This window comes from Lucilia sericata, unplaced genomic scaffold, assembly GCF_015586225.1.
Source record: "Lucilia sericata isolate MDLA Ls3-8-SP2 unplaced genomic scaffold, ASM1558622v1 Contig002235F_arrow, whole genome shotgun sequence".
Classification (NCBI taxonomy): domain Eukaryota; kingdom Metazoa; phylum Arthropoda; class Insecta; order Diptera; family Calliphoridae; genus Lucilia; species Lucilia sericata.
Genome location: NW_023996061.1, coordinates 252 through 23,028, shown reverse-complemented (window position 1 = coordinate 23,028; position 22,777 = coordinate 252). Strand labels below are relative to the sequence as shown.

Below are 22,777 nucleotides of genomic sequence, written 5' to 3'. Positions count from 1 at the left end.
ATGTTTAGTGTCGAATTTTCTTGTTATTCTTAATTTTTTTGAGTGCATTTTTTTTTTTTCAAATGCTTTAGAGAGTTGTAAACATTTTCTCTCAATTTCTACATGTGTGTTGTAATATTTATCATTCACTTTTCTTTGTGTTTTTGTATTTTATATTTTGTTTTTATTTTATTTTTAAAAATTTCTATTATATATGTTATTTTTAGCTTCTTTTATTTTCAAAACTAATTATACAATTTTTCTTGTTTTTTTGTTCGTGTTTTTGGTTTCACAAAATTTTCTTTAACACACGTCAAAATAATTTTTCATAAATTTTGTAAACTTTTTGTTGTTTTTATGCCCATGTGTTTAATTTAATATTTTCCTCAAAATGATTCACTTCAAATCCACTTAGTATTCATTCTTTTTTTTTTTTGCTTTTTCATTTTGAATATGTTTTATTTTATATTTTATTATATTTTTTCTTTAATATTTTAAAATTTATTTTATATTCGTGTCCATATATTTTGTTTAAGAATTTATTATGACATACTGCCGTTGTTTAGCCAGAATCAGGTTAAACTTTTTTCATCTTGATGTCAAGTTATTTCACACAATTCCACACAAATTTTAAGGAAAAAAGCAATGTGTTAAAAGAGTTTTCCATATGTTTTAAAAATTACTCATCTTCTCAAGAAATATTAATAATTTTTTCCAAAATTTCGAGAGTTTTCTTGCAAAATTTCAAATTGAAATATGTTTTTGTTAAATAATTTATTGAAATAACATGATAATTATAGATAATTTATGACAGTAATTTATTTTGTTTAAATTATCATTTAGTTTTGAATATATTTTAATATTAATTTTTAGGCTTATAAAACTATTTTTAAACTTATTTATTATTAAATTATTATTTCATTACATTTTCTTTTTGTTTTATTTTTTTTTTTATCTAAGACACTGCACTATACTTTTTCTTTTTATTCAAAATTTTTTTAGAATATATTTTCAAAATTATGAATTTTTCTCTATATGTTTTTATATTATGTATATTTCTTTTCAAATTTTCTTTTTAATCACTTAGAAATGAAATTTTTCGCTTCAAGACCTTTTCACGTTGTAGCTCTTGCCACGACTAACGCGTTGCTTTTTCAAAAATAAATTTTTTCAAAAATTTTCTTTTAAAAATATTTTAATTTTTCCAATTTTCATATGTGTTTGGAGAGTGAGAACATTTTTCAAAAAGCACATCTGCTCTCAAAATTTTATATTTCCATTTTTCTTGTTGTCGTAATGTGTTGATGTTAAATGAAGAAAATTGGTCGGTGTTTTTCTGACTTAACAGTGAAGATGAATTTATAGCAGTAGAAGTTCAGAATTTTACACTATAAAAAATATTTTTTTTTAATTTTAATAAATAAAAAAAAATTTCCTTAAAAAAAGCTTGTTTTCACTCCGCAAATTTTTGGTAGAAAGAAAAGCTTTCACTGAAAAGTTAAGTTTTAATTTCAATGAACAGTTTTTATATAAGCTTTTTCCTATAAAAAAAAATAATTTTTCAAAAAGCTTTTTCCTTCAAAAGCTTTTCGGAAAGAACTAGAACTGAAGTAGAACTGACCTAGAACTGAAGTAGAAACTGAAGTAGAACTGAAGTAGAACTGAAGTAGAACTGAAGTAGAACTGAAGTAGAACTGAAGTAGAACTGAAGTGGAACTGAACTAGAACTGAACTAGAACTGAACTAGAACTGAACTAGAACTGAACTAGAACTAGAACTGAACTAGAACTGAACTAGAACTGAACTAGAACTGAACTAGAACTGAACTAGAACTGAACTAGAACTGAACTAGAACTGAACTAGAACTGAACTAGAACTGAACTAGAACTGACTAGAACTGAACTAGAACTGAACTAGAACTGAACTAGAACTGAACTAGAACTGAACTAGAACTGAACTAGAACTGAACTAGAACTGAACTAGAACTAGAACTAACTAGAACTGAACTAGAACTGAACTAGAACTGAACTAGAACTGAACTAGAACTGAACTAGAACTGAACTAGAACTGAACTAGAACTGAACTAGAACTGAACTAGAACTGAACTAGAACTGAACTAGAACTGAACTAGAACTGAACTAGAACTGAACTAGAACTGAACTAGAACTGAACTAGAACTGAACTAGAACTGAACTAGAACTGAACTAGAACTGAACTAGAACTGAACTAGAACTGAACTAGAACTGAACTAGAACTGAACTAGAACTGAACTAGAACTGAACTAGAACTGAACTAGAACTGAACTAGAACTGAACTAGAACTGAACTAGAACTGAACTAGAACTGAACTAGAACTGAACTAGAACTGAACTAGAACTGAACTAGAACTGAACTAGAACTGAACTAGAACTGAACTAGAACTGACTAGAACTGAACTAGAACTGAACTAGAACTGAACTAGAACTGAACTAGAACTGAACTAGAACTGAACTAGAACTGAACTGAACTAACTAGATGAACTAGTAACTGATACTAGAACTGAACTAGAACCTGAACTAATTAAGGAACTGATAACTGAATAGAACGAATAGAACTGAACGAACATGTAGAACTGAACTAGATGAACTAGAACTGAACTAGAACCCTAAAACTCTAACTGACTTGTAGAACGAACTACAATGAACTGAACGCCTGACTAGATTCATTCGAATTGAACTAGAAACTAGTGTGAACTAGAATGAACTATGAACTAGACTCAAACCAATTGATGAACTAGAACTTGTAATCAGTACTATATTCAAATTAGTGTTATAGGATAAACCATGTTGTATTCCCCTAAATCCTGTTTGTACATACATATGAACCGCCTTTTTCATTCGATTTTGAAATATGTGTTCTATTACCAATTGATCTCTTGAACCACTAATCATGTTCTTGTCATAACAAAAACAAAAAATGCGGCTAAAAAACCAATCGAACATAAAGAATTCTTTTTTTAATGATCTCAAGTCGTCATGCGGTCCAGACAACAATAGACAGCAGCAACAACCACCACTCTACACCTGAAACAAATGAAAGTATACATACAACAATAAGAAAATAAATAAATATTTTCCGTTGTGAAAAATAATTCGGGCGCGTGAAATTACGCACATTGCCCATACAGTAAGACTACTGTCATTGTGTATATGACTAACTGATTCTGGCGAAAAGACATTGTGCTGCCAAATGGAAAAAAATATATATTTTTTTTAAAAACTGGCCAAAAGCCAAATATTTGTCGCAAACATAAAAATCGAAAAGAAAAAAGTCATTAAGAGTATTTTAATTTTAATAATTTGAAAAATGTACATATTTTGTTAAACTAAATAGAATATTTACATTTCTTATGGCCGCTTTGTACTTGTCGAATCCAATCACGATAATACCAGATGTTGGTAAACATATCGGGATAACCATCGGCACACGGATAAGACCAGGAATGTATGCCTATAAGCGAGTTATTGTAAACCAAAGGACCACCATTATCACCATGACAGGCACCCTGATAACGTTTTACATAGGCACAGATGTGTGAAATATCCACCCGGACATCTGGAAATTCAGACTCTAATATTATAGTACATTCATTTTTGGATACTTGATACATTAGTAATTTTTGCAATTTCTCCGGATAAGGATCCCATAGGGAAATTAAACCCCAACCGGTAAACAGCAAGGGATCGGTAGTATTTAACATGGTATTGGTTAAAGTCAGCGGCTGCACTAAGTCATTAAATGTAATCGTGGTATTCACATGTAATAAAGCAATATCATTGTGATATATATAATACACCTCCAAAGGTTCCTGATAAAGATTACTACCGGCAGCAATTCTTAGAAATTCAGCTGGCCAACCTGTAACACAATGGGCTGCAGTTATGATCCATTGCTTGTCTATTATGGCTCCACCACATAAATGAGCTCCTGGTAGCGTTTGCAAAGAGATTTGATAAGGTGCCAGACCTTCTTCGGCATGTTGTCCTCCTATAATACGGTTTTTAGCGTGCGCTAACTGTTGTTTGTGGGTTGCAACTGCTATGACCGTTAGAATGATTAGCAGTTTTTGTATTTTGCCGATCATGTTGCAAAAGGTACTAATTTTAGAATTGAACCGTATTTATCGTTGGCTGATCAGACTATTGAATTTTTTATGATGTGTTTTTATTTTTTTTTGTCAGATATTTATTCTAATTCTTATCTTTATTTTTTACAATAAATGCTAAAACTTTTAACTTTTGTTAGAAAAATGTCGGCTGATTTTTAAGTTGGATCATTTGGAACTGCCATGAAAAAAAATATATTTTTATCTTTTAAAGCACTAAACTGATTTTCTGCTACAATATAGACTAGACTATAGGCTAGACTATAGACTAGACTATAGACTAGACTATAGGCTAGACTATAGACTAGACTATAGACTAGACTATAGACTAGACTATAGACTAGACTATAGACTAGACTATAGACTAGACTATAGACTAGACTATAGACTAGACTATAGACTAGACTATAGACTAGACTATAGACTAGACTATAGACTAGACTATAGACTAGACTATAGACTAGACTATAGACTAGACTATAGACTAGACTATAGACTAGACTATAGACTAGACTATAGACTAGACTATAGACTAGACTATAGACTAGACTATAGACTAGACTATAGACTAGACTATAGACTAGACTATAGACTAGACTATAGACTAGACTATAGACTAGACTATAGACTAGACTATAGACTAGACTATAGACTAGACTATAGACTAGACTATAGACTAGACTATAGACTAGACTATAGACTAGACTATAGACTAGACTATAGACTAGACTATAGACTAGACTATAGACTAGACTATAGAATATACTATAGACTAGACTATAGACTAGACTATAGAATATACTATAGACTAGACTATAGACTAGACTATAGAATAGACTATAGACTAGACTATAGACTAGACATAGTTGAATAAAACTGTTTGCAACTAGTAGGTCTTTACTACTGCAACTAGATCTTTGCTACTTTGCGATAAGAATCAGACGCGTTTTTCTATTGTAGGGCATAAATATGGCGTTTTATATCAGATATATTTTATTAAAAAGAAATTGATATTATCTTTACGATTTTCTGCTATAAAATTGATATAAATACTTATTAATTAATCAACCATAGAAAAAAAAAAAACATATTTGGACTTACCACTTCTCGCCAAACAAAAATTATATCTGAATTAGTCTTCAAAATGCAGAAAACCTCAACGGTTCTTATACTACTAATAGCGTCCTTATGTACTAACACTGTGGACGGAAAACGTATATCATCCTACCCTTATGTAGCTAAAGAAGGACGTGTAGTGGGTGGTTCTACGGCTGAAGAGGGTTTAGCTCCCTATCAAGTGTCTTTGCAAAATTTCTGGGGTCATAGTTGTGGTGGTGCTATTATTGATAAAGAATGGATTTTAACCGCCGCCCATTGTGTGCTAAATAAAGATGCTGCCGATATTTTGGTGTTAACCGGTACCCAAGATTTAACCGATTTAACGGGAGTATATTATTATGTAGAACGCATATATGTGCATTGCAACTATGATAGTCCTAGTATGCACAATGATATCGCTTTGCTGCGCCTAAATGCCAGTATTGTTTTGAATGATAAAACACAAATAATTCCCCTACAAACGAAGCCCATGAAAGATGGTGATAATGTTATATTAACCGGTTGGGGTTCAGAGGAATATTTTGGTGAATCTCCAGATCGTTTGAAGAAAGTCGATTTGAAGTATATGGAACATCATCGTTGCAAAGAAGCTCATGATAATAATCCAGATGTTGATGTTGGTCACATGTGTACGTTTACTAAAGTTGGTGAGGGCTCGTGTCATGGTGATTCGGGAGGTCCTTTAGTTAGTAATGGTTATCTGGTTGGTATTGTTAATTGGGGTCAACCTTGTGCTGTGGGTTATCCTGATGTTCATGCTAGTCCTTATTATTATTTGGATTGGATTCGCAAGATTATGAGTGGCAATACGCATTGTAAATTGAATGCTTTTATTAAGGATAGACGATGAAATTCGATTAGATATTTGAATAAAATAATTTTTTTAATTAAATAAAGTAAATAAAATTATTAGACACATATTTTGTACTTTTTTTAATTTCAGTACCAAAAGGAGAAAAACGGAAAATTTCTTTTTCTTCAAACTCACTGAACCAATGAAAATTTTTAACAATTAGTTAATTCACTCACACAACATAAACTATAAACTACACAGACAGAAAAAAATGTACACGCCTGGTACCAAATTGGCACCAAATTTTTCAATAACATCCGTTGTCAAGTATATACATACATACAACAACATGTAATGTTGACCACGCAAAGTTGTCAACATTGCAACAATTCGTTGTCGCAATATAAATTTTGTGCACATCCGTTGTCTAAAAGTTAACAAACGTGGTAAGCTCAAACTCCATTGTTAATAGTGAGCTTACCACGTTTGTTAACTTATACAACGAATGTGCATAAAATTTATATTGCGACAACGAATTGTTGCTTAGTTAGTTAGTTAGTTAGTTAGTTAGTTAGTTAGTTAGTTAGTTAGTTAGTTAGTTAGTTAGTTAGTTAGTTAGTTAGTTAGTTAGTTAGTTAGTTAGTTAGTTAGTTAGTTAGTTAGTTAGTTAGTTAGTTAGTTAGTTAGTTAGTTAGTTAGTTAGTTAGTTAGTTAGTTAGTTAGTTAGTTAGTTAGTTAGTTAGTTAGTTAGTTAGTTAGTTAGTTAGTTAGTTAGTTAGTTAGTTAGTTAGTTAGTTAGTTAGTTAGTTAGTTAGTTAGTTAGTTAGTTAGTTAGTTAGTTAGTTAGTTAGTTAGTTAGTTAGTTAGTTAGAGTTAGTAGTTAGTTAGTTAGTTAGTTAGTTAGTTAGTTAGTTAGTTAGTTAGTTAGTTAGTTAGTTAGTTAGTTAGTTAGTTAGTTAGTTAGTTAGTTAGTTAGTTAGTTAGTTAGTTAGTTAGTTAGTTAGTTAGTTAGTTAGTTAGTTAGTTAGTTAGTTAGTTAGTTAGTTAGTTAGTTAGTTAGTTAGTTAGTTAGTTAGTTAGTTAGTTAGTTAGTTAGTTAGTAGTTAGTTAGTTAGTTAGTTAGTTAGTTAGTTAGTTAGTTAGTTAGTTAGTTAGTTAGTTAGTTAGTTAGTTAGTTAGTTAGTTAGTTAGTTAGTTAGTTAGTTAGTTAGTTAGTTAGTTAGTTAGTTAGTTAGTTAGTTAGTTAGTTAGTTAGTTAGTTAGTTAGTTAGTTAGTTAGTTAGTTAGTTAGTTAGTTAGTTAGTTAGTTAGTTAGTTAGTTAGTTAGTTAGTTAGTTAGTTAGTTAGTTAGTTAGTTAGTTAGTTAGTTAGTGTTAGTTAGTTAGTTAGTTAGTTAGTTAGTTAGTTAGTTAGTTAGTTAGTTAGTTAGTTAGTTAGTAGTTAGTTAGTTAGTTAGTTAGTTAGTTAGTTAGTTAGTTAGTTAGTTAGTTAGTTAGTTAGTTAGTTAGTTAGTTAGTTAGTTAGTTAGTTAGTTAGTTAGTTAGTAGTTAGTTAGTTAGTTAGTTAGTTAGTTAGTTAGTTAGTTAGTTAGTTAGTTAGTTAGTTAGTTAGTTAGTTAGTTAGTTAGTTAGTTAGTTAGTTAGTAGTTAGTTAGTTAGTTAGTTAGTTAGTTAGTTAGTTAGTTAGTTAGTTAGTTAGTTAGTTAGTTAGTTAGTTAGTTAGTTAGTTAGTTAGTTAGTTAGTTAGTAGTTAGTTAGTTAGTTAGTTAGTTAGTTAGTTAGTTAGTTAGTTAGTTAGTTAGTTAGTTAGTTAGTTAGTTAGTTAGTTAGTTAGTTAGTTAGTTAGTTAGTTAGTTAGTTAGTTAGTTAGTTAGTTAGTTAGTTAGTTAGTTAGTTAGTAGTTAGTTAGTTAGTTAGTTAGTTAGTTAGTTAGTTAGTTAGTTAGTTAGTTAGTTAGTTAGTTAGTTAGTTAGTTAGTTAGTTAGTTAGTTAGTTAGTTAGTTAGTTAGTTAGTTAGTTAGTTAGTTAGATGATAGTTAGTTAGAACCGTTAGGTATGGAACAGAAAGACATTAAAATCGTTCATTATTAAATGGGTATTTTAAAAAGGGGGAATTCGGTAAGTTTTGTTTCATAGTTTGTAAAAGTTTATAACGACCCATAACTTTTGTGGTCTAAGACAAATATTTCGATGTGTTACGAACAAAATGATTCAAAAACATGGATTGTATATTGGATTGTATATAGGGAGTAATTTAGGCATACAACCTTTAAATCCTGAAAGAAAGATAACTGAAATCAACAAGTAAATAATAATACACAAAAGTAGTAAATATTACTTATATCATAAAAACTGCAGTCAGCAAATAAATACCTAATTTATATACCGACGCTATTAAATGATATTATCATTCCGTATCTAATCGAAGCAATTCGATTACCATTCCCCTCTTGAATTGAAAAAAATACTACTTAAATAGGACCATAGCTATAACAAAACTTTAGACATGAAGTTCAATACCAATATACTCTTGGCAGTAGTAGTCTACCTACTAGTTCTAACAAATGCTAAAGCTAAACGAATCAAACATATAAATCAAACACAAACATTTTCTGGACGTGTTGTGGGTGGTTCTACAGCCAAAGAAGGTTCTGTTCCTTATCAAGTTTCCTTGCAGGAAGGTGGTGGCCATTTGTGTGGAGGAGCCATAATAGATCAGGAATGGATTATAACAGCCGCTCATTGTGTATCCTATAGTGAACCTGAAGAACTCAGTATTTTAACTGGTACCCAAGATCTTACAAAACCCGGAGTGTTTTATCATGTCAAACGCATTTATGTACATTGCAATTACGACAATCCCAGTATGCATAATGATATAGCATTACTACATCTAAATACCAGTATCTATTTTAATGAAAAAACTCAAGCTGTCAAATTACCGACGAAACCCTTAAACGATGGCGATGAAGTTGTGCTCACCGGTTGGGGTACCGAAGAACCTTGGGGCAATGCACCAGAACGTTTGAAAAAAGTTGATTTGAAATTTTTAGAACATGAACGCTGTAAAGAAGCTCTGGAGTATGATCCCGACTTAGATGTCGGTCATATTTGTACTTTTACCAAATATGGTGAGGGAGCATGTCATGGTGATTCTGGTGGTCCATTAGTTAGTAATGGCAACTTGGTGGGTATAGTCAATTGGGGTTATCCCTGTGCCATTGGCTATCCTGATGCCTTTGCAAGTCCATATTTTTATTATGATTGGATCCGTAGTACTATGAGTGGTAATGCAAATTGTTTGAATAGAAAAATGAAGGAATTTTAAAGATTGAATTTTATTGGTTATATTCAGCAAAATAAATGCTAAAAAAAACTTTTATTTTATAAAAATTTATTTATCAATCTTGGGCGTTTGAATTTGAATCATAGATTTAAGATTTTAGGATTTAAATCCAAATTTCGATTCGGTATTATATACATACATTAAGAAAAGTCTAGACTCTAGAGTAAAAGCTATTATTAAGAGATGTTTTTAATATAAAATTAAATATAAAAAATTTTGAAAAATTTTAAAATCTCTTTTCTAATTTTTTGAATAAACGCTAATTATCTTTTTAATAGAAAATTTCCGAAAATTATATTTTTTATACAAATTTTTAGAAAAATTTTCTATTTTTATACAAAATTTTAGAAAAATTGTCTTTTTTCTAAAAAAATTTCGAAAAATTATCGTTTTTATAGAAAATTTTCGAAGAATTGTCTTTTATATAAGATTTTTGAAAAATTCTCTTTTAGAAAAAAACGCTTTTTATAGAATATTTTTGAAAAATAGTTTTTTTTTATAGAAAATATTCTTTTTTATAAAATATTTTCGAAAAATTGTCGTTTTTATAGAAAATTTTTGAAAAATTGTCTTTTATATAAAAAATTTTCGAAAAATTGCAATTTTTTATGGAAAATTTTCGAAAAATTGCCATTTTTTATAGAAAAATTGCAATTTTTTTAAAGAAAATTTTCTTAAAATTGACTTCTTTTTATAGAAAATTTTCGTAAAATTGTCTTCTTTTTATAAAAAATTTTCGTAAAATTGTCTTCTTTTTATAGAAATTTTTCGTAAAATTGTCTTCTTTTTATAAAAAATTTTCGTAAAATTGTCTTCTTTTTATAGATATTTTCGAAAAATCCTTTCTATTTATAGTAAATTTTTGAAAAAATCTCTTTTTTATAGAAAATTCTCCTTTTTATAGAAAATTTTTGAAAAATTCTCCTTTTTATAGAAAATTTTAAAAAAATTCTCTTTTATTATAGAAAATTTTCGAAAAATTCTCTTTTATTATAGAAAATTTTCGAAAAATTCCCTTTTATTATAGAAAATCTTCGAAAAATTCTCTTTTTTTATAAAAAATTTTCGAAAAATTCTCTTTTTTATAGAAAAATTTCGTAAAATTATCTTTTTTTATAGACAATTTTCGTAAAATTATCTTTTTTATAGAAAATTTCCGAAATTCTCTTTTTATAGATATTTTTCGGAAAATCCTCTCTATTTATAGAAATTTTTTTAAAATTTCTCCTTTTTATAGAAAATATTCGAAAAATTCTTATTTTTATAGAAAATTTTCGAAAATTCTCCTTTTTACAGAAAATTTTCGAAAAATTCTCTTTTATTAAAGAAATTTTCGAAAATTCTTTTCTTATAGAAATGTTACGAAACGTTCTATTTTTTCTATAAAAATAGAATTTTGTTTCGAAAAATTCTCTTTTTTTTAGAAAATTTTCGAAAAATTATCTTTTTTTATAGAATATTTTCGTAAAATTGTCTTTTTTTTATAGAATATTTTCGTAAAATTGTCTGTTTTACAGAAAATTTACGAAAAATTGTCTTTTTTTTAATTTTTAAAAACTTTTTATAGATATTTTTCGGAAAATCCTCTCTATTTATAGAAATTTTTTTAAAATTTCTCCTTTTTATAGAAAATATTCGAAAAATTCTTATTTTTATAGAAAATTTTCAAAAAATTTTCCTTTTTTATAAAAATTTTCGAAAAATTGTCTTTTTTAGAAAATTTTGTTAAGAATTGTCTTTTTTATAGAAAATTTTTGAAAAATTCTCCTTTTTAAGAAATTTTTTGAAAAATCCTCTCCATTTATACAAAATTTTCGAAAAATTCTCATTTTATAGAAAATTTTTTTAAAATTCTTTCTATTAATAGAACATTTTCGGAAGTATCTATTTTTTTATAGAAAATTTTCGAAAAGTTCTCTCTTTTTATAGTAAAATTTCAAAAATTTATCTTTTTTATAGAAAATTTCCGAAAATTTCTCTTTTTTTATAGAATACTTTCTAAAAATTCTCATTTTATGGTAAATTCTATAAAAAATTTTATTTTATACAAAAATTCTTAATTGATTTTTTTTTCAGAAAAATTGTTTTTATTAGAAATTAAAAAAATGTTTATCGATTTTTACATATATAACAGTAAAAACATTTTGAAATTATTACAATATCATATAATTATTATTTAATTCTCATGACTCGTTCTTACACAACTATTTAAAAAGGATAATTACTAGCACTACAATGACATGTTTTACATTTACCCTTCCAAGTACTCTGGGTCCTACGTATCCAATCTCTATAATAATAAACACTAGCATGAGCATCTGGAAGGCCAGTGGCACAAGGCATACCCCAATTGACCAGACCCACCAAGTAACCATTGCTTACTAAGGGGCCACCAGAATCACCATGACAAGAACCTTCACCTTCTCGGGTAAATGTACAGATGTGACCAACATCTAACATTTCTTGCATTTCGCCTTCATGCCTTTGGCTGCATTCTTGATAAGAAATGAATTTTGTAGACAATTTTTGTAATTCTTCAGGACCCTCGCCGCCAAACTCTAAATTACCCCAGCCAGTGAGTAAAACATTATCGCCCGGCTGCATAGGTTTCTCGGGCAATGGGACTGCTTGTGTTTTCTCATCAAATTTAATGGTGCCATTAATATGTATTAAGGCAATGTCATTGTGATACATGGGATTATTGTAGTTACAATGAGTCCAAAATTCATCTACTTCATACACAGCACCAGGTTCAAAATATTTATTTGTGCCAGTTATAATTCTTAGATAAGTGGGATTGTAACCATCTACACAATGAGCGGCGGTTAAAACCCATTCAGCTCCAATTATAGCACCACCACACATATGACCGCCATATATGCCCTGTAAAGAGATTTGATAGGGAGCCTCTCCTACTTTAGCCGCTTCTCCACCCACTACACGTCCTTCCCTGGAATGTTTTTGGCCTACAAAATGTACGGCATTCGTTAACGTTAATCCTAATAGGAACAATATTACCACTTGGGATTTCATGCTGGATACTAAATTTTGTGTGTTAAGTGTTAAATGGTCTTAAACTAATTGAAATACAATTCTTTCAGGAAAATGGTTTAAAGTCAAAATAAATCTTTTATCGCGAATATCTAACGATATAAACGATAACTTAATTTCCATGTTATAAAAACTGATTAATATATTTTTATTTTCGATTTTATGAATACAATGGTAAATGACCGATTTTCGATATAATCAGTAGATTTTTTTAATGACTAATTATAAAATTAGTGTTCATAAATTGTGTTTGTCATAACAAAACTTCGACCTACATAGTCGCGTGTAAAGAACACCGAAATGTTCGGTATTAATTGACTGCTATTCTATTTAATAGAACCTTTTTTTTAATTTCTTTTTCATAGAAAAGTTTTGAAAAATTATCTTTTTTAATAAAAAAAATTTGAAAAATTCTCTTTTTATTTATAGGAAAAATGTATCCTTTATTTATAGGGAAAATTCTCCTTTTATAAAAAATTTAAATTTTTTTTAAGAAAATTTTCATAAATTTTTTGATATTTTTTTTTAAGAAAATTTTCAAAAATTCTCGTTTTTATAGAAAATTAAAAAAGGCCATTTTTATAAATATTTTTTTTTTTTTGAAAAATTCTAATCTACAGAAAATTTTTAAAAAATTTTCTTTTTTATAGAAAATTTTCAAATTTTTTCAATATGTAAAATTCTCTTTGAAGTCTGTTTTATTAAAAATTTTCGACAAATTATCTTTTTAAATGAAAATAAATAACATATTTTATTTGAAACTTAAACAAAAATATAACTACATATAAACCACAGTATCAGGTCCCCTAAAATTCAGTCTCTCTGTATATGACATTGATTTAAAGCCCGTTGTATAAAATCATAATAGTAAACTGTACTGGCATGCATATCTGGTTTTCCAAGTGCGCAGGGAGCTCCCCAGTTTACTAGGCCCACCAGCTTTTCCTTGTGCACTAAAGGTCCTCCCGAATCGCCATTACAAGCCCCTTCTCCCTCTTGTGTAAGAGAACAAATATGTCCCACATCTACACCCTCATCATCGTCCCACAAACGTTTACATTCCGTATGAGGCACAAAATTCAATGAAATCTTTTGCAACATCTCAGGAGGTTCACCATTTAAGCGTGTAGCACCCCAACCGGTTAAGGTTAAAATATCTCCATCTTTTAAAACCTCTCGAGACAATTCGATTTTATTGGTTAAATTATCAAACTGTAGAGGTTCATTCAGTCTTGCAGCTGCTATATCATTGTGATAAAATATCGGTTTGTCATGCCTACAATGGGGTATGGCTAATACCATTTGACGTACAACACCCGGTTTATGCCAATTATTGGTTCCCGCGATAACACGTAAAACATCTAAAGGATAATCTTCAACACAATGGGCAGCCGTTAAAATCCACTGTTCATCGATAATGACACCACCACACAAATGTGAACCAAATATTGATTGTATTGACACTTGATAGGGTGCAAAACCCACTTCGGCCACTTCACCACCAACAATACGACCACCGTTTATGACTACATCTTCGGTATTTAGATAAGATTTATGGATACGTTTACCATAGGAAGATGGCCAATAATTGAACGATAAAAATATTATGACACTTAAATGATAAAATTTTATGACTTTAGCACAATGGAAAATCATTTTCTTTTCGTTGTTTAAAATTTTGTACTTTTTATATTATTGCTTTAATGGAAGCCATTAAATAAAATATAATTTAAACAGCTCATATTTATATGTTTTAGGTTCTTAGGAAAAAATGCCGACAATTGTTTTTATTATGACCCAATTATAAATTTTATCTTCTTGCAAATTATTAATATTTTAGCCAATATACTAACTATAATTATAATTAAATTAACACAAATTTCAAAAATTACTTGGTCATTGTTTTGGTCATTTCAACGTTTTGTTGGAATTTACTGCGCATTTTCTACGCATTTCTTAATTTTCAAATCTTTATGACTTACAGTAATTATTTTCGAATTATTATGATAATTTTTAAATGTAAACAAAGTAAAATAAAAAATAATTATTGGGGAAGAGAAGTTAGGAATGCATTCTAATTTGTCTAATAAACGATACTAACGATATCCTAAGTTTAAGTTTTACCTATATACTAACGGGCTCAAGGTGCACTTTTATGTTTTATTAAAATTGTAAGGAAATTAAATGGTCTGATTGTTTTTATGATCAGATTTTTCCACAAAAGTTTTCCACTGTTGACTACTGTAAGTAATAAACGCTTTAGGTGGAATCCAAATGGAAATTTCAATTTCTAATATCTTTATGATTCTTGGTAGACTATAGACTCGACTATAGACTAGACTATAGTCTAGACTATAGACTAGACTATTAGACTAGGACTATAGACTAGACTATAGACTAGACTAATAGACTAGACTATAGACTAGACTATAGACTAGGACTATAGACTAGACTATAGACTAGAACTATAGACTATGACTATAGACTAGACTATAGACTAGACTATAGACTAGACTATAGACTAGACTATAGACTAGACTATAGGACTAGACTACTAGGCCTAGACTATAGACTAGACTATAGACTAGACTATAGACTAGACTATAGAATAGACTATAGACTAGACTATAGACTGAGCCTATAGATAGACTATAGACTAGACTATAGACTAGACTATAGACTAGACTATAGACTAGACTATAGACTAGACTATAGACTAGACTATAGACTAGACTATAGACTAGACTATAGACTAGACTATAGACTAGACTATAGACTAGACTATAGACTAGACTATAGACTAGACTATAGACTAGACTATAGACTAGACTATAGACTAGACTATAGACTAGACTATAGACTAGACTATAGACTAGACTATAGACTAGACTATAGACTAGACTATAGACTAGACTATAGACTAGACTCTCGAATAGACTATAGACTAGACTAATAGACTAGACTATAGACTAGACTATAGACTAGACTATAGGACTAGACTAGACTAGAATAGACTATAGACTACTAGACTAGACTATAGACTAGACTATAGACTAGACTATAGACTAGACTATAGACTAGACTATAGACTAGAATATAGACTAGAATATAGAATAGACTATAGACTATACTATAGACTAGACTATAGACTAGACTATAGACTAGACTATAGACTAGACTATAGACTAGACTATAGACTAGACTATAGACTAGACTATAGACTAGACTATAGACTAGACTATAGACTAGACTATAGACTTGACTATAGACTAGACTATAGACTAGACTATAGACTAGACTATAGACTAGACTATAGACTAGACTATAGACTAGACTATAGACTAGACTATAGACTAGACTATAGACTAGACTATAGACTAGACTATAGACTAGACTATAGACTAGACTATAGACTAGACTATAGACTAGACTATAGACTAGACTATAGACTAGACTATAGACTAGACTATAGACTAGACTATAGACTAGACTATAGACTAGACTATAGACTAGACTATAGACTAGACTATAGACTAGACTATAGACTAGACTATAGCCTAGACTATAGACTAGACTAGACTAGACTATAGACTAGGACTATAGGACTAGACTATAGACTAGACTATAGACTAGACTATAGACTAGACTATAGACTAGACTATAGACTAGACTATAGGACTAGACTATAGACTAGACTATAGACTAGACTATAGACTAGGACTATAGCTAGACTATAGGACTAGACTATAGACAGACTATAGACTAGACTATAGACTAGGACCTATAGACTAGACTATAGACTAGACTATAGACTAGACTATAGACTAGACTATAGACTAGACTATAGACTAGACTATAGACTAGACTATAGACTAGACTATAGACTAGACTATAGACTAGACCTATAGACTAGACGATAGGACTAGACTATAGACTAGACTCTAGACTAGACTATAGACTAGACTATAGACTAGACTATAGACTAGACTATAGACTAGACTATAGACTAGACTATAGACTAGACTATAGACTAGACTATAGACTAGACTATAGACTAGACTATAGACTAGACTATCGACTAGACTATAGACTAGACTATAGACTAGACTATAGACTAGACTATAGACTAGACTATAGACTAGACTATAGACTAGACTATAGACTAGACTATAGACTAGACTATAGACTAGACTATAGACTAGACTATAGACTAGACTATAGACTAGACTATAGACTAGACTATAGACTAGACTATAGACTAGACTATAGACTAGACTATAGACTAGACTATAGACTAGACTATAGACTAGACTATAGACTAGACTATAGACTAGACTATAGACTAGACTATAGACTAGATTATAGACTAGACTATAGACTAGACTATAGACTAGTCTATAGACTAGACTATAGACTATATACTCATAGCAACTAATCAAACTGTATAGTTGCGCCACTAGATTTTAATACGACTTTCAAAGTACTACGACCCTAACCGTATGGGTACCTTTTTACTACTAAAGGATTGCACTATAATAAAGTACGAAAAATAAAACGGCAAAGACAATTAATAACTTATCGAAGTCATTATCAAAACGGGGCATTATTTAGCAGTAAATTTATTGAATGAAACGCTTAAGAGGCATAAACTTGCTTTTATTGATACGATAAAATTTTGAATCACATACCATAAATAAAGTCTGTCGATATCCAGTGAAAGATATTGAAATTTTAAAAAACCAAAGTAAAAACCTTTTATTTCGACAATAGTACGAACAGTCTAACAGAGAAGAGCTAACAATAATGAAGTCTTTAATTTTGGTCGTTTTATGCCTGGGTGCTTTACAATTTAGCCAGGCTTTGCGTTTGAGAGATGAAGCCTATCCGGGTATAAAAAATGTGGACACCAAGGTACCAGTTACTAAAACATATCAAAAACCTCAGTCACGTATAGTGGGAGGAGAAATAGCACCCGAAGCCTATGCTCCTTGGCAGGTGTTCTTGCAAAATAAATACGGCAATCACTTTTGTGGAGGCGCTATAATAGCTGATCAATATGTGCTTACCGCTGCTAGCTGTGTAGCTGGTTTGGATAAACGTTTTATTAAGGTGGTAACCAGCACCAATGATTGGATGGGTTTAGCTTGGGAATACTATGTAGAGGACATTATTGTACACTGTAATTTTGATAAGCCTTTGTATCACAATGATATCGCTCTTATAAAAACAACCACTCTATTTGCCTACGATGATAAGACTAAAATATTACTTAGCGGAATTGGATGAGCTGCAGGAGGGTGAAACTTTAACCATGACTGGCTGGGGTAGTTGGGAGTTGGGTCAATATTATCCGGAAGAATTAAAGAAATTGGATGCTATGCTGATAAGTAATGACCGATGTAAGAGTATGTATAACCAATATGCCGATGATGTTGACGATGGTCATTTGTGTATTTTACCTAAAAGTGGTAATGGTGCTTGTCATGGTGATACTGGTGGTCCTTTGGTTAATTCTAAAGGCCAATTAGTAGGTATTGGTAATTGGGGTGTTCCCTGTGCTCATGGTTTTCCCGATGTTTTCGCCAAGGTGTCATTTTACAACGATTGGATAAGAACTAGTATTAAGGGTTGTTCGTTGGTGCCTTGAGATAGGGATTAATGGAAGTTTATGCTGAATAGTTAATTTGTTAATTTTAGATAATAAAAATTTTCTTATGAAAAATTGTTGTTGGTGGTTTTATTACAGTTATGTAAATATTTGAATTTAATTAATTAAGAAAGTAAATTGATATGAATTTTATTGTAAGATATTATTTATTTTGTGTGATTTTTAACCAGAAAAATTTAATCGAGTAGATTTTATAGAGTAACTAAATTTATTAGGGTAATATCAAAAATACTTTTGTTAAAATTTCAGTCTATGACGAACCTTCATATGATGATAAAGCACAGCTAAAAGATTCCAATCTTCATATCAACGAGCTTGATCCATTCGCTGATCACTATCGTAAACATCATATCAGATCTCTAATGAATGACAAAATAAGTAAAGATCTTCCTACTACTTAATAGTAACATCGAAGTCTGGTATTAATAGTTCGCTATAATCTACAACGGGCCCTTTTAATAAAATCTTAAATTAGTAGTTTTTTAAGAGATGTACTGTCTATAATGGATTCCTTAGAACTTTAAAGATTCTAGTCCTTTATAACACTGTACTTGATCCGTTTATTGACCCCTTTCAGGGGTATTAGATCCCCAAGATGTTTTTCGTCAGGAATGTGATTTTCAAGGCTGTAACGTCTGATAGATTTTTAGAATGGGCATTATTGCCCCGACTATAAATATTTTTCATGTTGTTAATAAAAAAGTGATTTTCTGAAGGAGGGTTCAAAGATAAATATGGGCCTACCTTTATAAATTTTTGTAGAGGGATTAACGTTTACATTATAGTTATATATGAAAAATTTCATCGTTATACTAGTTATAAGTGATTTTATGAAGGGAAAAATACGGTCCGATCATAACGGAAATCGACAGTATCACTTAGACTTGTGTAAAATTCAGTTGTGCTGATAGAATATTTAATATAAGTATGAGCTCAAAAGGCCTATTTGGGGGGTACGGTTGTATGGGTTCTAGGTGAAATATTGGACCAATTCAAACCATCTTCAGTTGGCTTCGTCCTTCATCAAGGGAAGTGTACGTTCAAATTATCACAGAAGGACAGACAGATGGACAGACGGAAAATGGTTCCAAGCCGATTAATTTAAGGTGAGTCTAGCTAGGACCAATATTTTTGAGTGTTACAAACATCAGGACAAATGCATAATACCCTAACGACTATTTGTTGATATCCAAACAAATTAAACGTCTTAAAATCAGAAATTGATAAGCTTAAAGTAGAAGACCCTTCTTTCAAAGATAAACATTTTCGCTCTCTTTCGTTGGCGATCAAATAACCAAAATAAATAATTTCCAGGTCCAAATTTAGATCTTTGAGAATATGTTGTTTTTAATTCGTAATTATAAATCATGATTAGAGCTCGATTTTAAACTTTATCAAGAATTACTCTAATACAACTCTAATATTTAAGAACATTCAAAATCAATTTTTAGTACTATATAACTTCCTTAAATATAGCACTAACACTACTTCCATACTAACACTATGGAAATGTATGTATCGAATACAACTACATCGTTTCAAAAACGATACAAGCCGAAATATTGGGGTTTCGATCAAATAAACTGGTCAAATCAAAAATAAAAAATCTTATGTACAGTTTTATAATTATTCTTAAACATATTATTATAATTATTTTTGTAATAAAAATTTGTTCTTTGTATATAAAAATTTATAGAAAACTTAAAACTAAAAATTTGTTCGCTTTGGCTTTATAGTTTAAATTCAAATTCTCCGTTTTAAATAAAATACTCCTCCTAACAAGGCATCACCACCAGCCAATATACCACGAATCCAATCATGATAATAGGCCACACTGGCAAAGACATCGGTCTGCCACAGCACAGGGTTCACCCCAATTGACAACACCAACCAAGACATTATTTTCATCTACTAAAGGGGCCACCAGAGTCACCATGACATGATCCCCTGACCCGAAGAGGTATCCCGTACAAATATGACCCTCACCCAACCAGTTCGGATTTCTTAACATTCTTGAACATTTATCATGTTCCATAAAACTTAATTGTACGGTATGTAAAATATCAGGAGTACGGCCCCATACTTTAATGCTGCCCCAACCAGAGAGGGTAAGTTTATCGCCTTCTTTCAGAGTATGCTGGTAGCCAGTTTAATGGGTTGAGTTTAGTTCATTATAGACAATAGGTTTGTTTAAGCGCACCAAGGCAATATCATTGTGATACATAGGCTTATCGTGCAAACATGTACCTTCATATCTTCTACCAAATATTCAGCATCGGGTTTAGTCCAATTAACGGTACCGGTAACCACTTTCAAATATTGTTTAGGCCCATTCCGAACAGTGAGCAGCAGTTAGAATCCATTCTGGGGCAATAATAGCGCCACCACAAACATGTTCACCAAAAGTATTTTGTATGGAACTTGATAGGGCAATAAACCCTCTGTAGCCTCAGAGCCGCCAATAATACGTGTCTCTATTAATTGGCGTTGCAGTTTTTTGCAATTGTTCTTGTGGTATACCGCGGCCTTCACAGCTCAATATAGCCGCACAACTCAATAAAATAGTAATAAACACTTTCATTTTGATTATTTTAATTCTGTTTGATACACTTGTGTTCTAGTTAATTATTTTTGGTTAATTTCAATCTAAATTACTTTTCACTTGAAGGTTTTCTTGCAAAATGTTTATTGATTCTTTAAAAACTTTTACTTTTATAGACTCTTTCAAAATTTCTCACTACTTAAATGGGCTACCGAAATTATTGATAAACCCCGAACTAATGATAAAGTAGATCGTAAAAAAAGAACCGTTAATCAGTTATTTTTTTCCCGAATAATACCAACTAATACCAATACATTACAAACGGTAGCTGCTAAAAGTCAGCATGCGGTAGCAATTTTCTGATAATTTTTCACAGAATTTTTAATACCGAGTATTGTTTAGAACTCTACGGTCGTTTAGTCTAGTGAAAACTTCCAAAGTAGTTTAAAGTATTGTGATTAGATAATATTTCTTTAACAGTTGTTGTTGGTGTGTTTTAAGTTCTAATGAAATGTTTACTAATTTATATTTCTTATTTTTGCAAAATGTTTGTTATTGAAAAGACAACAATAAATTAGTCATTTTTTTAGAATTAAAGATTATGATTAATACACTAGTCGTACTATTATTAAGTAATCTAGGGGGAAACCAAACAATGCGTGTGTTATGGGCAGACTGTTTAAAGTCCAAGCAAAAATTTGGTCATACTTTGCAATTGTCACGTTAATGTTATAAATAATAATTTTTAATTAAATAATAATAAGTATTGAATTAGATTTCTTAATCTTATGGCAGCGTCTAGACATTTATAATTAGGATCTAAATTAAGACCTAGAAACCAATAGATTTTATTTAATGATATTATTAATGTCTGTGGTTAGGGTAGGAGTAGATTTGCTATTGATTTTAGTTGGATGAAATAATTTTTAGGACATTTATTTTAATGACTTTGAATTTGATTTGAAGCCATAAAAAGATCACTAAGCAGATCACAAGAGTCTTTCACTTCTAATCAATAAAGCTCCCTGGGATTTGATCCATACGGTATGAAGATTTCTTCTTCCTAAAAACATCATGTTTGTGGACGTTGTATTCTCCTAAAAACTGTTCGTTTAATAATAGATCACTGATCTGCCTACAAAGGTCGGTTAATTTTGATTCATACGCTTCTAAGAATTCCTTTTCATAATCTAATCATAATTATGCATCGTGGCATCTCGATTCTGGATACGATTAAGTTTAACTAACTAACTAACAACTAACTAACTAACTAACTAACTAACTAACTAACTAACTAACTAACTAACTAACTAAACTAACTAACTAACTAACTAACTAACTAACTACTACTAACTAACTAACTAACTAACTAACTAACTAACTAACGAACTAACTAACTAACTAACTAACTAACTAACTAACTAACTAACTAACTAACTAACTAACTAACTAACTAACTAACGAACTAACTAACTAACTAACTAACTAACTAACTAACTAACTAACTAACTAACTAACTAACTAATAACTAACTAACTAACTAACTAACTAACTAACTAATAACGAACTAACTAACTAACTAACTAACTAACTAACTAACTAACTAACTAACTAACTAACTAACTAACTAACTAACTAACGAACGAAACGAACGAACGAACGAACGAACGAACGAACGAACAAAAGAACGAAACGAACGAACGAACGAAAACGAACGAAACACAACGAACGAACGAACGAACGAACGAACGAAGAACAACGAAAACGAACGAACGAAAACTAACTAACGAACGAACGAACGAACGAAAACGAACGAACGAACGAACTACTAACGAACTAACGAAACGAAGAACTAACTAACTAAAACTAAACTAACTAACTAACTAACTAACTAAACTAACTAACTAAATAACTAACTAACTAACTAACTAACTAACTAACTAACTAACTAACTAACTAACTAACCAACTAACTAACTATCTTACTAACTAACTAAATTTGTATGATCAGCTTCGACATCCATATGAACAAAAGTTGGCAAAATGGGCACCCTACCTATAGTGGGCGTGCCACTACCAATAGAGGGAGTGATACCTCCTATAGGAATTAAATATTAAAATTCGTTTATCTGAAAAAC

General features: G+C 30.2%; 5 protein-coding genes and 2 pseudogenes across 5 annotated transcripts; 3 read left to right on the top strand and 4 right to left on the bottom strand.

The window, feature by feature from the left end:
- Positions 1-3,291: 3,291 nt before the first annotated feature.
- LOC119613657 (chymotrypsin-1-like) lies at positions 3,292-4,192 on the bottom strand. Its single transcript, XM_037969682.1, has one exon. It carries the CDS (start codon positions 4,099-4,101, stop codon positions 3,343-3,345), a length of 759 nt encoding a protein of 252 aa, XP_037825610.1. The 5' UTR covers positions 4,102-4,192; the 3' UTR covers positions 3,292-3,342.
- A 1,041-nt stretch (positions 4,193-5,233) lies between these two features.
- LOC119613659 (chymotrypsin-2-like) lies at positions 5,234-6,161 on the top strand. The gene has a single exon (XM_037969684.1). The coding sequence runs from the start codon at positions 5,267-5,269 to the stop codon at positions 6,089-6,091; it is 825 nt and encodes a 274-aa protein (XP_037825612.1). The 5' UTR covers positions 5,234-5,266; the 3' UTR covers positions 6,092-6,161.
- Positions 6,162-8,539: 2,378 nt separating this feature from the next.
- On the top strand, positions 8,540-9,409 carry LOC119613656 (chymotrypsin-2-like). The gene has a single exon (XM_037969681.1). It carries the CDS (start codon positions 8,540-8,542, stop codon positions 9,359-9,361), a length of 822 nt encoding a protein of 273 aa, XP_037825609.1. The 3' UTR covers positions 9,362-9,409.
- A 2,041-nt stretch (positions 9,410-11,450) lies between these two features.
- LOC119613661 (chymotrypsin-1-like) lies at positions 11,451-12,450 on the bottom strand. Its single transcript, XM_037969685.1, has one exon. The coding sequence runs from the start codon at positions 12,410-12,412 to the stop codon at positions 11,588-11,590; it is 825 nt and encodes a 274-aa protein (XP_037825613.1). The 5' UTR covers positions 12,413-12,450; the 3' UTR covers positions 11,451-11,587.
- Positions 12,451-13,162: 712 nt separating this feature from the next.
- Positions 13,163-14,087, bottom strand: LOC119613655 (chymotrypsin-2-like). The gene has a single exon (XM_037969680.1). It carries the CDS (start codon positions 14,084-14,086, stop codon positions 13,244-13,246), a length of 843 nt encoding a protein of 280 aa, XP_037825608.1. The 5' UTR covers position 14,087; the 3' UTR covers positions 13,163-13,243.
- A 3,110-nt stretch (positions 14,088-17,197) lies between these two features.
- On the top strand, positions 17,198-18,152 carry LOC119613660 (annotated as a pseudogene).
- Positions 18,153-19,841: 1,689 nt separating this feature from the next.
- On the bottom strand, positions 19,842-20,779 carry LOC119613654 (annotated as a pseudogene).
- Between the last annotated feature and the right edge of the window lie 1,998 nt (positions 20,780-22,777).